We start from the raw sequence: 15,925 nt of genomic DNA on the forward strand, positions 1-15,925 counted from the left end.
AAGTGCAAACATGTGTGGTGTGACGGGGATTCGAATCTGCGATTCTTAGATTGGGAGTCGAGCGCCCAAAATTCAGAAACACTATAATATTTCAATAGTAGAGGGAAATGCATAGTTTATTCACACATGTTTCACAGGCAATTTGCTATTATAAGAAGCTATGTTTGTTTTAGAGTAAAGCCACATTGAGTTATATATATATATGCTCTGTCCACTGCTGGGATTCGAAACTCGGCTTTTAACATTGCAAATCTATAGACTTACCAACGTTCCACTGGAGGACTTAGCAAAACCTACTGATAATTTTTAATTTAATATATTTTTAATTTCACAAAGGTCACTCTTTATTCGTATAATATAATAATTTAATATTGCAAATTATTCTTTTAAGTAGTATAACCTCTTAAATGTTTTATACCGTTTTAATATCATAATTTTTATTTCTCTATTTATATAAGTTTTTACAACTATTAATGTGAAGTATTCCAACGGAAAAAAACGTAAAGCCAAATCTTTTTTATAATTGTGATTTCAATACAAACATTGAAAAACTGTAATATTTTTATTATTTTAGATCGGTATTATTACGTTTATGATCTATTACATTATTTCTAGATAATTTCTGTGACGACGCCCTAGTGGATAATTCCTGTAAAAGGAAAAAAAGAAAAAGTTTTCTTACGAAAAATTGTTAGTAGATTCGTTTAAAGTATAAATTGAAAAAAAAAAGTTATTTGTATATAGTTATTTCGATGTTGTTGTGCTTAAGTTTATAGTGTTTTTAGTATAATGTTATAAATCTTGATAATTCGTATTGTTATGAAATCAAACAATTTAAGTTTTAGCACAACTTCATAAGCAACTTAGTTCTGGTAGTAAGTAGTATGAACATAATGTCGTTAGTCTTAAGACTTATCAATAAATAAAGACTACTACTAGTGGTATTTAAATGATAGTTTTAGGTTATAAATAGAGACTAGTCTAATATTTAGAACTTGGAAGTTAGATTGGTTCAAAATTAGGTCACTGAATATGCTTTTATTTTAATTTTCTTCTGGTATTTTATACATGGTGATACGCTTCAGCTAGCTCTGACTACTGTTGTCGGTATGTGTAGTATTCAGAAAGGGTTATCTCATCGCATAAAGAATGAAAGTTGTAATAAGTTTCGGTTAATTACGTTTCAAACTCCCTACACACGTTAGTGACTCTTTAGGCATTTTGAAAACATACTCTAGTAAATTATATAACACTGGCTTTCAACACTCGATCTTCCATATATTTTCACAGTGGTTAGATGCCTGGCAGCAAGAAATGATTTTTCAAATACTAGATACTTAGCAGTCCAAAAATTTGGATACTGATGAGTTACAATCACCTCTTATTTGACTTAGAGAAGGAGTAATAGTAAATTATGAGACAGGTAGATCTTCAAGCTTGATGAAGTGATCTAAATAAAACTCTTGCACTGAAAAAATAAACATCAATCATCATTCTTGTTTAGCTGCTACTCTTTAGAAATAAACTGAATTTTTTTTATCTATGATGAATGATAATAAGTGTGAAAGAATAAAAAAAAATGTATGCTTAACACTTTGAATCTAGAATTTGTAGACCAATATTTCATGTAGTTTGATTACAGTTTGTTCTTGAACTTCAAAATTCTAAGTTATATTTGTTTACATGGAAACAGTTTTACATCAAATCTCTGGTCCAAGAGGAATGAAGAAAATTTTTTAATATCTTTTTACACTAAAATTGAAAATAATAGATATAATTTTTAGTGATAGTTCAGATTTTTTAAGTACTTAAATGTTTCATATTACATGATTATAAAAATGTCATCTGCTTGTAATTAATGTCATGTTACAAAATGCCATCTCATCCTTCAGTGTTGTAAAAATATCGGCCCAGTAATATTGCAGTAGTGATATATGTACTACAGTGTAGTTGGTTCTTTGCAATTTTCACGTATTGTTTATCAGATTTTATTATATTTTAAGCAAAAATGGTTTGTTTGTAATGATTATAATTGAAATAGTACAGAATTATTTTCCTAAAGGCTGTGAATTTAGTTGTCTATGGTAGAATTTACTGAGTATATTGAAGAGTTTGCAAGTAATGTGGTTCAGTTATTTTATTTAGTATTTTCTCATTTGTAAAACAAACACTTGGCAACCCCTTACATAGGTATAATTGTTCTTATAATTTTATGCTTATTGTGATATATATACAAATTCTCAGTTATTAAAGAAAAAATTGATATTTTCAGACAATGTCTGGAATTGCCATCGCTCGACTGGCAGAGGAGAGAAAAGCCTGGAGGAAAGACCATCCTTTTGTAAGTTAATATCATAAATTTGAAATGATTTTTGAGTCGGTAATTAAATATCAGAAAAGGTAAAGATGTCAGTATTAGTTACTCTGAGAATTGTTTACAAATTACAGTAACAACATTTGTTAATAGAAAGTTATTTAAATAATTGTGAATTATTATTTATAAATGTGAAATATAACACAGTATAAATTTAGCCAATTAAATCACCAGATGTAGTAATAATGAACATAGATAATGACAACTTTTTATTTTATATTTGTACACACAATTGGATAATTCACAAGTGCACCAATAGAAACTCCTGGTGGTTAGATGACACTTATTTTTACAGTTCTACTGTATGAACTGTACAGCTCTTGTTTGTAAAGCTACAATAATGCATGAAATTACTGTACTACTGTTAAAGTAGCAGTGAAACAGTTTAATATTTTTAAGGCTATAAATGACTGATTATTGGATGGGTATTACACAGTTATGTCTCTCATCTGGAGCATAGAGATACTGAATTAACATTGTAATTTCTTGAGTAAAATCTTAATTATTAAAGAAAAGAGTAAGACTTCAAAGTGTAGAATAATTTTTGTAAAGTATAGGTGCTCGTAAAACAATAATGTATTATATTTACTTGTGATACAGTAGTTTTTTCTAAAACATCAAAACTCTTTACTCCACATTATATAGTAATTATTTGATGAATTCTTAAATCTAACCACATTTTCTTATATATATATATATATATAATTTCTTTTTTTTCTCCAGGGATGAAATTTAAAAAAATAATCTATGGTGTAATAGTCTAATGTATTCTTTGATTGGTTGTACCCTCTGCTGTACCTGCAGTTTTTTTCTGTTCATAGCTTATCAGTATAGCTTGGGTTAGCAAACCAAAGAAATACCATTAGGTCTCTTATAAGGTGAGGTAAAAGACTTTGAAGCTCAATAGATGTTATAAACAGGCTTAGTCAAGAGACAAGTGTTAAAGGTCAGCTTAAAAATGTAACTTTAATGTTTAGCACAGGGTTTTTATTGGTAAAAAATGTAATATTTAATAAATAAATATGAAAAAATTATTAGCAATCTGTAATCACATCAGTCTCACTACATGGATGAGAACTAGACAAGTGTAAGAATTAACATGGCTATCTTTAGTCAAAACAACTTGTAAGAAAACAAACTTGTAATGATTAAAAGTCATTGGTTCATCAATAACTTCTATAGATATACATTCTAGTAAACTTGAGATTTTAACTTTTTAGGGTTTTGTTGCAAGGCCAACAAAAAATCCTGATGGGACCTTGAACCTTATGAACTGGGAATGTGCAATTCCAGGGAAAAAGGGGGTATTTTTTTAAATTTGAATTAAAAATGTTTTAATTTGAAAATAAAATTTTTAATTTTAACTTATATTTGACTGTTTTGTAGGTGGAATTTAGCATTACTTCCTATCTTACTGAGATTTGTTCCTAATTAAAGCTGTAATTGCTACCAGAAATTTTGTAAATATTTCATTAGTTGTGTAGTTGTGAAATTATAAATTAAGACAATATAAAAAATTAGCTGTGAAATATCAAATATTTTAGTTACCAAGAAAACTTAATATGTAATTCACCTCTTCATGAATAAAGATTTGTTTACTTCATATTCTGTACTCAGGCTGTATTATTTACATTTTTTTAGGTTGTCTTCATTTATGCTCTTATCCTAAGAGGATTTTTTACATTTCCAAACAATTTAATTTTGATTCATTAAATCCACTAGTAGAGAAACTATTAATGTAAAGGAAATAAAGTTGTAAGTGTAATTTTTGTTTAATATTACATATGTTAAAAAAAAAATAGAAAAAGACTTGTGACTGTAATAACCCTCGGGTATTAATGCCTTCCAGACTCCTTGGGAAGGAGGTTTATATAAATTACGAATGATCTTCAAGGATGACTATCCTTCAACACCACCAAAGTGTAAGTTGCAAGAACTTTGTCTGTATGTTTGAAATAAAATATTTAGCCAACTGCAAGAAATGTATGTAAGCCATTACTTCAAAAACTGTGAACAGTAGTTCATGATAAACATTTGTGATGATGGTTTGTTGTTTGTTTTTTATCTTCCTACAATTTTTCATTTTATGTATTTTTATGTGCTATTATAAGTTATGACTGTGTGTATTAGAACCATGTGAATCACTAATGCCATTACACATGACCCCTCACTCCTATATTTTCTCTTTTTTTATCCACATATTGGCCAAACTTGTATGAAAATCATAACTTGTGTAGCCAAGCACTTGGTCACATGACTTATAAGTATCCACCTACACTTCCATAAACAATGTGGTTCCTATGGTTGTCTAGTGGTTTACCAACAAAATGCACATTAATGTTAATAAAATAAAATGCAATGTCATGTAAATTGTACTTCGTGTTGGAAACATGAAGGTGATTACATTGAATGAATACAATATTTTTGTTTTTTTCTGATTTTATTGCCAATATGTTAAACCCTCCAGCATGCATTACTTATTCTGAAAATCAACAAAGTTTAATTAGGTTTGGTTGCTTTCAGTTTGGTTATAATGTTTTAGTTCACCATCATGCCTTATATCTACATCTCTATTGGCGTGTAATACAACTTATTCTGTACTAGCATAAGGTAAGACTGTTTGCCAAACTGTACACACTTGTACTCATAACACAACTTTATACATCCAAAAAATTATCATTTGACTAAAAACAGTTGTCTAATCTACTTATTTTAAGTTGTATCTTAACAAAAGTATTTAACTTTGGTTAATATTAAATAGTGTGAAATTTGAAAAACCAACAATGTGCAGTAGTTTAAGTAAGAGAGTTTCAAGAGTTATAGCAATAGTTGCATTGTGTTTTTAATGTGGTATTTGTTTAAGTTGTATAGAAAACAATAAGCAACCATTTACTTTTCACCATCAAAATCAGTCTATCTAAAGTAAGATTTAAAACAAGTGTTTTTTTTTAACAAAACATTTAGTAATACAATGGTTTTATTATATAATGGTTGATATTTTAATCTTCATTTAATTGGTGTAACATATTTTCAGTTATAAGAAGCACATTTGTTCAGCAGTTATAGCTGAACAAAGAGTTAATATTATGTAAAATAACACGATGTTTCATGAAAAGTTCGTATTTTGAAGAATTTTTACCAATTGGTGTTCTTCAGGTTCAGTTGGCATACAGGGTCGCGTCATTCTTAGTTTGGAGTGTTGCCTTTCAGACTTCAGGTTGAGGAGAGGGATTTGTCCATTTCAGTGTTGCTTAGCTTTATATATATATATATATATGTTGTAGTTCAAATGCCCTAGCCACAAATGTGGGATTTAGGAACCATGGTCCTATAATTCTGACCCAAAGCAGGGAGACCCAAAGCCTGGCCTATAATGATGATAGATCACACCAAATTCCACCCATCTCACACAATTTAGGTTCCACATGAAGAGCATACCTGATCTGGATGTAATGCAGTTCTCCACTATGGTACTAAACTTCTTTTGGCACACTCACAATCTATGCAGACACCTTTTGTATGGATAATGTCTTCACTGACCCCTCTACCTTATCAATGTAAGTTTCTAGTTATAATCTGATGGAGGTATATGTATTTTGGAAGTTAACACTTTCTTGAATCTAAAATATATTTCCAGTAATACCTCCTCTTACCCACTCCCACCTTTCCTTCCCACTAAGAGCTGATGTTAGAGACTGTGAATTGGACAGTCTTTAGAAAGTGATAATATTATCTGAATGAGGTGCTTATATATAGTACCAGCATAGAGGGCACACAGACATAGGTGGAGAGTGTTATGTCACAGATGTCACTAAGGGGAATTATTAAGTGAGGAATAAAAGATTAGAGCAAGCAAGAAATATTCAGACCATTGCTTAGATGGGCAAAGGAAGGAAACCCTAGTAGTTGTGTAATAGCTGTTGTGTGAGGAGAGGCAAGTGTTATTGGAAGTGCATTTTCAATCTAAACAAACATCAATTTTTAAAAGTGGCAGTTTTAACCAATTACATTTCTGATTATTTGTTGTCCAACTTTTGAAAGTTGAAGGTTATAAATGAGGTATCGATGGATTGAATAGAAGTTTGTGATTGAACCTTGATTAAGAATACAAATAATTTAACTGTTTTAGTATAATAAAGTTAATCAGTTTACTTGATGAACCACTGTATAGACAGGGGATTTGCAAATAAAATTTAAATATGTTTTTGGATGTTTGTAAATTAATTTTTAAACAATGCTTACATATGTATTTTAGGCAAATGTCATTATACTGTCCACTTCTTTCTCTATTTCATACAGGTAAATTTGAACCACCTCTGTTCCACCCTAATGTGTACCCTTCAGGAACAGTCTGTCTGTCTCTATTGGATGAAGAAAAAGACTGGAGGCCTGCTATAACAATTAAACAGGTAACTTTAGATGAAGGCATGAAAGTGTTTACCAATTTTGAAACATACTTTTGTTTTTATAGCATAATTAAATTAATTGGAGGAAGTTATAGGTCCATAAATAGGGGAAAACTTTCCACTTGAGTGGTGATAGCCATTCAATTATTCAGCTTATTATTCTTTAATGTCCATTTGTGGGCAGCCTTGTGTCATAACTCTTTCTATAATAGTCAGTCTAGCCACTTTTTTTTTATTTTCAAGATATTAAGTGAGACTTTGCACTTGTAGAAATTTAGTGAAAATTACAGCTTTGTGGTAACTACAAATGAATTCAGTATTTTGTTTTATTACAGGCCATTTTAAATTTGTATTATTATAAATTCTACTATTTTATGACTCAATAAACACGAGTATTTTAATATTTAGTATGATCTATTTTAAAGTAGTAATGTTTTTTATAAATAAATTAAAATTGTAATGTTTCAGCCAGTAGAAGAGAGCCTTCTCCATTAACTTTACCCACACTTCCTAGGCCCATTTGAACCAAACTTGTGACCATTTGTGCTTGTTATAGTTGATATACTAATAACTTCTAATATATTAGGTGTATCTTCACAAGATTTGGTAGACTTTTGGTAAACATTACAAGACTTTTGCACACAGTCAAATTTTTTTATTAATATTTTTTGTGAAATTGTTGATTATTTTTAAATAGTACAAGACCAGAGTGATTTTCATTCTGAGATTAAAAATACTTTTCTTTGCTCAAGAATCTCGTATTTCACTCATATAACCTCTAGAACCTCTTAATCACGAGGTACCCTGCGAGTTTCAACTGTTAAACATATCTCATATATATTTGTGTTCATTTTACTTCCAATATCTAAAGTTAAACCCACTGTAAATAAAGTTGACTTCACAAACCATCTCAGCGTATGTTTAGCCTGCAGTTGCACACAGTACCTGTAATACAACACCCTCGAGAGCAAGAATGCGTGTGCAAAACAGAAAAGTGTCATTCATACGTGGCCTTGCTCCAAGAACATAATATTGGACTAAGTGGCTTATGTTTTCTACAACACTTACAGAAGAAACTTCTAAAGGTAATGAAATTGGAATGTGTGAAAACATTTATTATGCAATTCAAAGCTGGCCAAGCGTGTTAAGGCGTGTGACTCATTATCTGAGGGTCACGGGTTCGCATCCCCGTCGCGCCAAACATGCTCGCCCTTTCAGCCGTGGGGGCGTTATAATGTGACGGTCAATCCCACTATTCGTTGGTAAAAGAGTAGCCCAAGAGTTGGCGGTGGGTGGTGATGACTAGCTGCCTTCCCTCTAGTCTTACACTGCTAAATTAGGGACAGCTAGCACAGATAGCCCTCGAGTAGCTTTGTGTGAAATTCCAAAACAAACAAACAAACAGAAGCAATTCAAAGCTGCACTGGTTCAGTAAACATTGCAGGTGTTTCAGTACTACTTCTCATGTATTTGATGCCTGTTGAATTTTGCAGCATATGTGTATGAAAGTGTTATTTGGGCACATATTTGTAACATTTACTACCCTCTGGTTTTAAAGTTGTCAAGTTGTTAATGTGGTTTTAAATTTACTTTGGTTTAGACAATAACACAAATGCAGTAGGCCTAACTATGTATTGGCCTACAAAAGTATGTTACATAAATATACATATTATGTACTCAGGAATGTTTGAACTTTAGTTATAATTCTTAAAACATAGCAAGTAAATGAGTAATGCATTGAAAAATATTGATTTTTGGGTATGTACCAGTGTTATGAAACTCTGCATGCTGGCATATGTGCTATCCTAAGCCTTGTTTAGACTTGCAAGTGGGATGTGTAAAGATAAAGTTTGTAGGCTTCAAGCATTACCTTTTGAAAAATAATAAAAGATATCAAATTACAGTATTAGTGTCCTCAAAATCTCTAATTTAGTGTGGTTTCTAAGTCAAGTATATGTGGGTTGAAAATATCCCATTCCTATTCAGAGTGATGACTTGTTGATCACACATCTACAGTTTTGGCAAAATTCTTTCTTTCATCTTTAAGTCACTTATAAACAACTGTCAGAAATGTATAGGGGAAAAGTCTCTCTCTGTTGGATATAAACTTAGTAGTATGTGGTACTAGTTAAGAACTTTCAAATGATTGGTTTGAAGGGCAGAGCCACTCTAGTGGATTTGTTAAATATATTGATATCTCAGCAAATCATAGAGGTGGAGGTTCTTATTTTATACTTAGCTTTTCTGTATCTCAAATTCAAATTTCTAATTCGTAAGATACTTGTTACATGTTTGGTGGGCTTAATAAAATAGAAACTGAGCAATAAGGCAGCTGAATGTGTTATGTGACATACAAAAGCCATACTCAAAACTATTTTTACATTTCCTTTTCAATTAGGAAATTAAAACCTCTATAAATTTAAATTATAAACTACATTTTGATACCAATCTCATTAATGTAAGTTTTAAAAATCTTATTTAATAAACAATTTGAAAATAACACTAAATATCATGACGTGCATTTTAACCCACAGAGGCTGGGCAGGGGTTAAAGTGTTAAGTCACTACATGAAGATGGCCTGCTCCAATAAGTTAAAGTTTCAGTTTTAACTATGTAAAAAACTTTTCAACTGTAAAATTGACCATGATATTAATTCTACCTTCCCAGTAGGATCTCCAACTCTTAACTCTAATGCCTGGATGGATGCATTCCAACCAACTCAAGGATAAACTTGTGACATCTAATTTAAAAAAAATAATAGAAAATAAACATTTAGACATTTTTAAGTATGTTGAAAAAATCTACTTCAGGTTTAAAATACATTTATTTTATTTCATAGATGAAAATGTTTCAAAAATCAAAATTTTGATTTTTATGTTGATTTCTGCAAATTTCCAACAAACCTGTTTTTGAACTTCCTGGATGTTTTGTTGGCATAGTATAGTACTTGTAGCTCCTTAGGAAGGAAGTCGTTTACTTTATTGCTAATGTGTTTTTGTAACTATAATGAAAGTGTAGTTTTATTGATTTTTTAACCAATCAGTTTCTTTACCTTGGTTGTCATGGTGAGATATAATTGCTTATATCTTTGTTTCAAGAAGTTGTAGACTACATCATTAAAGCAATTTTTCCATTCTTTTGAACTGTAGAAGTCAAACTTTTAGCTGAGTATGGAGTTACATAAAGATAAAAACAAAGTGGTTAAAAACTTAGATTGGTGATGTGTTGCTAGAAATAAAGATACTTGTGAACAATTTACCCTACAGTTACAGTCATTACTTGTTTAAAGCTGAGAATGTTTTCTTTCACCATAGCATATCAACTTTCAATTCACCCATTATGACAGATCTTGTCTGTATAAGGTCATATTAACAAATATAACTACTTGAATGGTTGAAGAAAGGCACTGAAAATAAGTGTATAAATAGGTATAAAACTTACTACATATTTTAAGTGAAACTGTAATTAACAGGTTTAAAAAATGTTGGCTTGCTTGTAATATAGGTATGGTAAACAAAAGTAATTTTTTGTGTACATACATTGTTTTTGGAATCAAAGCAGAAATATCATATATATAGTGATGTGTGTGTGTGTGTGTGTGTGTAAGATGTATATAGGTATATTTAAGATATATATGCATGTATGTAAAGTATATATACATTAGTGCTTAAAGTCAACAACAAAAGTAGAAATGTTTGTTTTTTAATAAAATCTTTACAAATTTCAAAGCTGAAATTTCATAAAGTTATCACATGGAAAAATAAACTTTATTTGTAGAATCTACATGATTTGTAGGAAGTAATTCTAAAGTTTCAGTTTGTTAGACCCATTAGTTTTTTTACTTCTTGTAATGCAATAAAACAAATCATATAACAGGTGCACACAATTGACGTACAGGAATTTCGTAAAGTTGAACATATTAGTATTGTTCATAAATACTTCAAGATACAGTGATAGGTTTCACATTGTTATTTAACAATAAATTTTTAAATTTTATTATCAAACAAATTACAAGCATTATTAGGGTAGAATTAATGAATGTATTTTAATATAAGTTGGTTTATAAATATAACCAACAAGTTTACTTTTTTTAAAAAGATGTATAAACAAGTCTGTTTTAAAATAAATATGGTATTTATTTATCACCTTAAACACTAAGGTACAGGGTTTGTTCTCTACAATGGACACAACACAGATAGTCCATTGTACAGCTAAAACAAGAAATGAAAACATAATTTCATAGTTATTACTCAAATATCTTCAAAATTAAATGTAAAAATTAGTACTTGGTACTGAAGTCAAATGTCAAAAGTTATAGTTAGCAAAGAGTAATGCCAGTGAATAATGATTGCTTTGGAATGTGTAGCAAGTAAAGTTACTTCAGGTAACTTATAACACAAAATCAGCTTTAAGTGAGGTCTGAAATGGATTAGTTAATACTGTACCACTATATTTTACCTCTAAGTAAAACATTATCAGGTATAATTTATAAAGAATATTTTGAAAATGTTAGTTATAAAGGGATATCTGACATTGTCTAAAGGATATTCATCTCATAGAATTATGGGTGGGGAAGGAACATGGATGTACATACACTGCTGTTGATTACGGTTGTTTAGTTCATCTGTAGTTTTACTCATATTTGTTTTGTTTCCTTTTAGAACCTTAGTCTTGTAACTTGATGTTGTAATTGAAAGTAAGAGAAAGTGAAAAACTATGCTGTTAACAAAGTTTTAATGAAACAGTAACTACTAATATTAATTCTTCTGCATGAGCAATAGTAGACATGAGGGGGGTTATAATTAGCAATTCCAATAATTTTGGTATACAAGTTTAAAAAAATTGGAAATCTGTTTTGGAAGGATATAATGCTCACTTAATACTGATAAAGGAAATTTTATGTAAAGGATGAACTTTTCAGCATATAATGTAATATAGATTAAACCACCACCTGGACCTTTTGATCTTGCATCTCCATCAATTTCAAATGTCTGTCAGTGTGTTGGAGTTATGCTGTTTTAAGGACAACAGTAATTTTCTCATCAGACTGTGAAATAACTCCAGTAATAAACCTGATGCAAGAATAATAATGAAATTCATTAAAAACTCCAGAATCAGAAATAAAAGGTTTAACAGATAAGCTTTACAACGACAGAGAATGCATTAATGAATTGCTGAATAGTAATAATCAGTGAACCTATGTAGAAAGTAGAATTAGAACTGTAAAAAAATCATAATTTTAAACATTTTGAGAGTCTCTCCTGTGTTTATGAACATGAAAGAAAAGACAGCTATAGCATCAGTCTTCAAGACACTAAGATTGTAAACAGCAAAGATGCACGTGAGAGAAAAATTAAAGAAACATGTTAATCAGTGTTAAATATATGTCTAAATGTTGTCTGAGTTTTAATTTAAGCTTGAAAATGTCTTGAGCTGAGGTAAAAATGTTGTGTTATTATGTTAACAAATAATTTATTTTCAATTTCATATTTACAAGTACTGTATGTAGCACTAATGCAGTATTATACATATGTTACCAAATTGTACATGTGTATCCAAGATGCCATATTTCATATTTTGACAGGGCATAATGGCAGAAATTTTGAACTTCACATAATAAAATCATTGTCAATTAACTTTATTTCTTTTCTCTATGTTTTTTTTTTTCAATATATCTATCTTAAAAGGTGAGTCTATTTGATGAAACTAGTCAAAGCTGAGACAGAACTATAAACAGGTCATCTGAACTGGAATTAGTGAATGGCCTGCAAACACGTATTGTCTTGCCTGTTACTACAAAATGCACATACACAATTTTTTATTATCTGTTTATTCATTGTTTGTATTTTTAATAAAAACAAACAAACAAAAAGAATGACCTCCGAGCCATTTTTTGTATTGTTTGCACGGTTGAGGAACTACTTGTATATCACCTAATACTTCAGATGTATTTTAGTAATCATAATTCAACATCTAATGTGTTTCTTATGTGATGAAAGTTTTTATGTTATTTGTCCAGTGTTACACAGTATTTAAAGTACAATAACATTTCTTCCATCACTTCAGATCTTGCTGGGTATCCAAGATTTGCTTAATGAACCAAATATTAAGGATCCTGCTCAGGCTGAAGCTTACACTATTTATTGGTAAGTTGGCTCCTGTTGCTGTTTATTGATAAGTTGGCTCCTATTGCCATTTATTGGTAAGTTGGTCTCTGTTGTTCTGCTTTAATTTTCAAGTTACCAATTTCCTCACATTTTGTTCAACATCAGTGAGGTAATGTAATATATGGCATACAGTTCATTCATCCTAGAAACTAACAAGATGTCACAGTGGAATCATGTTATCAGAATCACATATATTAATGTATGGCTCATGAGGTTTTGTAACTTGTACATTTAGCTAGCTTCCTAGTAAAATTTCATCTAAGTTGTTGTCAAAAATTAATTGTTTATCTTTATTTTAAAACACAGATAATACATAAACCACTAACATAAGATGTCCCAAGACAACTATAAATCGATATATTTTCTAACTAGGCTGTAGACAGAATAAACCATTCAGCTGTCAGCATCAAGTTTGCTTGCAACACACACATCAGTCACTTCCTCTTAACTATCTCTTGCCATCATATTCAAAAGGATGGTTGGAAACTTCAAATAGAAAATAAGCTCTCTCTATTGGTTATAAATGTATGCCAGATACAATCACGTGGTTAGAACTAGATAGGTAGGACTTCTGTTGTTGGCTGAGAAAACTTATTTATCTTGCTAAATGAAAAAGTTAGAACACCAAACATTTAACCTTTGATTATTTATAGATTGTTTATATTAATTAAGCAGTGAAGATGCTATGTTATTGAAGTTATACAAACTAAAAGGGTGATTTGAGAACACCAAAGTCAAGATTGGTATTTCTTAAAATTTACATCATAGAAAGTTTTGAATTGTGAATTACAGTTTGATTTTGGTCTTCTGCATGGATTTGATAATAAAATTTTGAATGTAACTGTAAAACATCAAGGCATTCAGATTGGTCAGGATGTATTTAAAGGGTTAAATGTTGTTAAATTTCATTCTAGCTAAACAACAAAGCATCTTCCTACTTGATTAACAACCAGTGTGGTGATGGTGTTTCAACTGTCGTAAAGAAACCTAGGACCAACATACATAAACGTAAAACCAGTATAATTGTGATGCCTTAAGAAGGCTAGGTCTATCAAACTCAAATACATGTGTATGAAGCCAGAAAATCAGTGTTTCTGTCTGTCTGTCTACCTAACTGCTTCTAACTCACTGGTACAGTTTCAGCTAAACTTTGTCAGCTGATAGTTTGAAACAAGAGCCATGTTACTGGGGGTTAACAACTCTCCACCTCTATTATTGCTGTTATTGAGCAGTTATAATGTTTGACATAAGTGAATATTAACTATGTTCATAGATGGTGTCCTTTCACCAAAAAAAACTTTATTAAATTTTCTATAACATGAAATACACATAGTGTGGGGGAGGGGGAAGAGCCACACAAACGTTTTGCATATCTCAGTGTGCTAGTACTCTCTATGGAAGAATACAGTGGGATATAAATGGCTTCCAATGTTACAGTTATAGATAAACTCAACCAAAGTTTCTACTCTAGCAACCATCATAAGGTTGATATACAGGGCTGTTTTTTTAGTTATACCCACTTTTTACTGTGGCCTTTCAACTTTGGCCTGTAAGACACTTCTGCAAGAAGTGGTTATTAGTTAAGTAATCATGTGAGACACTGTGGAAAGACATTAAGAGTTGGGTGTTGAAAGAGGGTAATAGAAAGTACAACTATCACTACTACCTCTTCTCATGAAGTCATCCTGACCATTACACATTATACACTGTGTTTTAACTGTATGTGCATTAATTTCTTAAAGCTTACGTGAAACTTTTGATAAGGTAATACTGAATACTGTAATAAATTGTGTGAAAGTTAGGATTTTTGTGTTCATTATCATAGGACCCACCTCTATATTTTTTTTAGTTCATAACCTCAACAAAGGATGGGTACCTCCACTTGTTTGAAACAAGTATTAAAAATCCTATTTTTCCTTCAGTAGTTATTCAACCTTAGTATGAGTGAGTAATTTCTTCTTAGCCCAGGTAATGACATTAAACTGTAATAACATTTTAAGGTTTTCAAGTCCCTTAAGGTGTATTTTAATTGTTTGTAGGTAGTACTTCAAGATATCAATCATAGTTTATGTACAATTAACTTTTTTTATGATCTGATCTTGCTATATAAATTTGTGATTACCTACAGCATAATAATAGGTTCATTTAGGTTATTCTTGGCAACTAAAGGGTCAGATAAGGAATATGTGTTTCTCTGCTGTAGAATTATCAATGAAATTTTAAAAATCAAAAATCGATAGATACAAATGAAATTTTAATGGACTTGAGCAAGTTCATGTATAATTTTTTTTCACAGTATTACATCAGAAGGGCATTTACTTAATAAATGCTTAATTATTTCTGATAGCTAATAGTTTTTATTTGGTATTTCCTTTAGTCAGAACAGATTAGAATATGAGAAAAGGGTTCGAGCACAAGCTAAAGCTATGGCTCCACAGGAGTAGTGGATGAAACTTCAAGACTTCATTATTGTTGAAGATAATTGTCCTAAATATGTTCCAGTATCACTTATTTACAGTTTTCTGTGAAATGTCAGTTTTACTAAAATTATTTGTATAAATCTTGCATACACGTTTACATAGCTAACTTTATATTGTAATATCAAATCTTATTTTTATTCACATTTCTTTTCGTGTATCAAACTTTTTTTTTAACAAAGAAAATCATACAGTTCACAGTGGATGTATTTTAAACTCAGTGTGCTGTGGGAAAACATATAATGAAAAACTTTCAATTCTAACATTTTCTACCCTAAGTGTATTGATTTGTTTAATGACTTAGAATAGCATTCATTTGGTTTTTATATCTTAAGAATGTGTCTAGGTTACCTTGTTTATTTAGTGTTTTTGTCAAGTGCTTTCTCGTGTGTGTTTGTGTGCAGATGTGTATATATAAATATTTATATATATAATCAATCTTAAGTTGTCTAATTTCACTGTGTTTTAGGTGGAAAATAAAAGTTGTCTTTTCCAATAAA

At 30.3% G+C, this 15,925-nt stretch overlaps 1 protein-coding gene across 6 annotated transcripts; it reads left to right on the plus strand.

Moving 5' to 3' along the window:
* Nucleotides 1-551: 551 nt before the first annotated feature.
* Nucleotides 552-15,925, plus strand: lwr (ubiquitin conjugating enzyme lesswright). Of its 6 annotated transcripts, none has more exons than XM_076480613.1 (7): nt 552-690; nt 2,273-2,341; nt 3,595-3,678; nt 4,224-4,296; nt 6,674-6,783; nt 12,848-12,927; nt 15,326-15,925. In XM_076480613.1, exons 2-7 carry the CDS (start codon nt 2,276-2,278, stop codon nt 15,390-15,392), a joined length of 480 nt encoding a protein of 159 aa, XP_076336728.1. In that variant the 5' UTR covers nt 552-690; nt 2,273-2,275; the 3' UTR covers nt 15,393-15,925. The 6 variants fall into 6 exon arrangements, with proteins under 6 accessions (XP_076336728.1, XP_076336731.1, XP_076336732.1 ...); XM_076480614.1 differs by lacking the exon at nt 552-690 and adding an exon at nt 721-875; XM_076480615.1 differs by lacking the exon at nt 552-690 and adding an exon at nt 950-1,107.

Source organism: Tachypleus tridentatus, chromosome 13, assembly GCF_004210375.1.
Source record: "Tachypleus tridentatus isolate NWPU-2018 chromosome 13, ASM421037v1, whole genome shotgun sequence".
In the NCBI taxonomy this organism is placed as follows: domain Eukaryota; kingdom Metazoa; phylum Arthropoda; class Merostomata; order Xiphosura; family Limulidae; genus Tachypleus; species Tachypleus tridentatus.

What these genes read in the sequence shown, in the direction of transcription:
- lwr (XM_076480613.1), top strand. Translation starts at nt 2,276, where the DNA reads ATGTCTGGAATTGCCATCGCTCGACTGGCAGAGGAGAGAAAAGCCTGG. An exon ending in CAATTCCAGGGAAAAAGGGG is followed by an intron (nt 3,679 to 4,223) that starts GTATTTTTTTAA and finishes AATGCCTTCCAG; the next exon opens with ACTCCTTGGGAAGGAGGTTT. An exon ending in CTGCTATAACAATTAAACAG is followed by an intron (nt 6,784 to 12,847) that starts GTAACTTTAGAT and finishes CCATCACTTCAG; the next exon opens with ATCTTGCTGGGTATCCAAGA.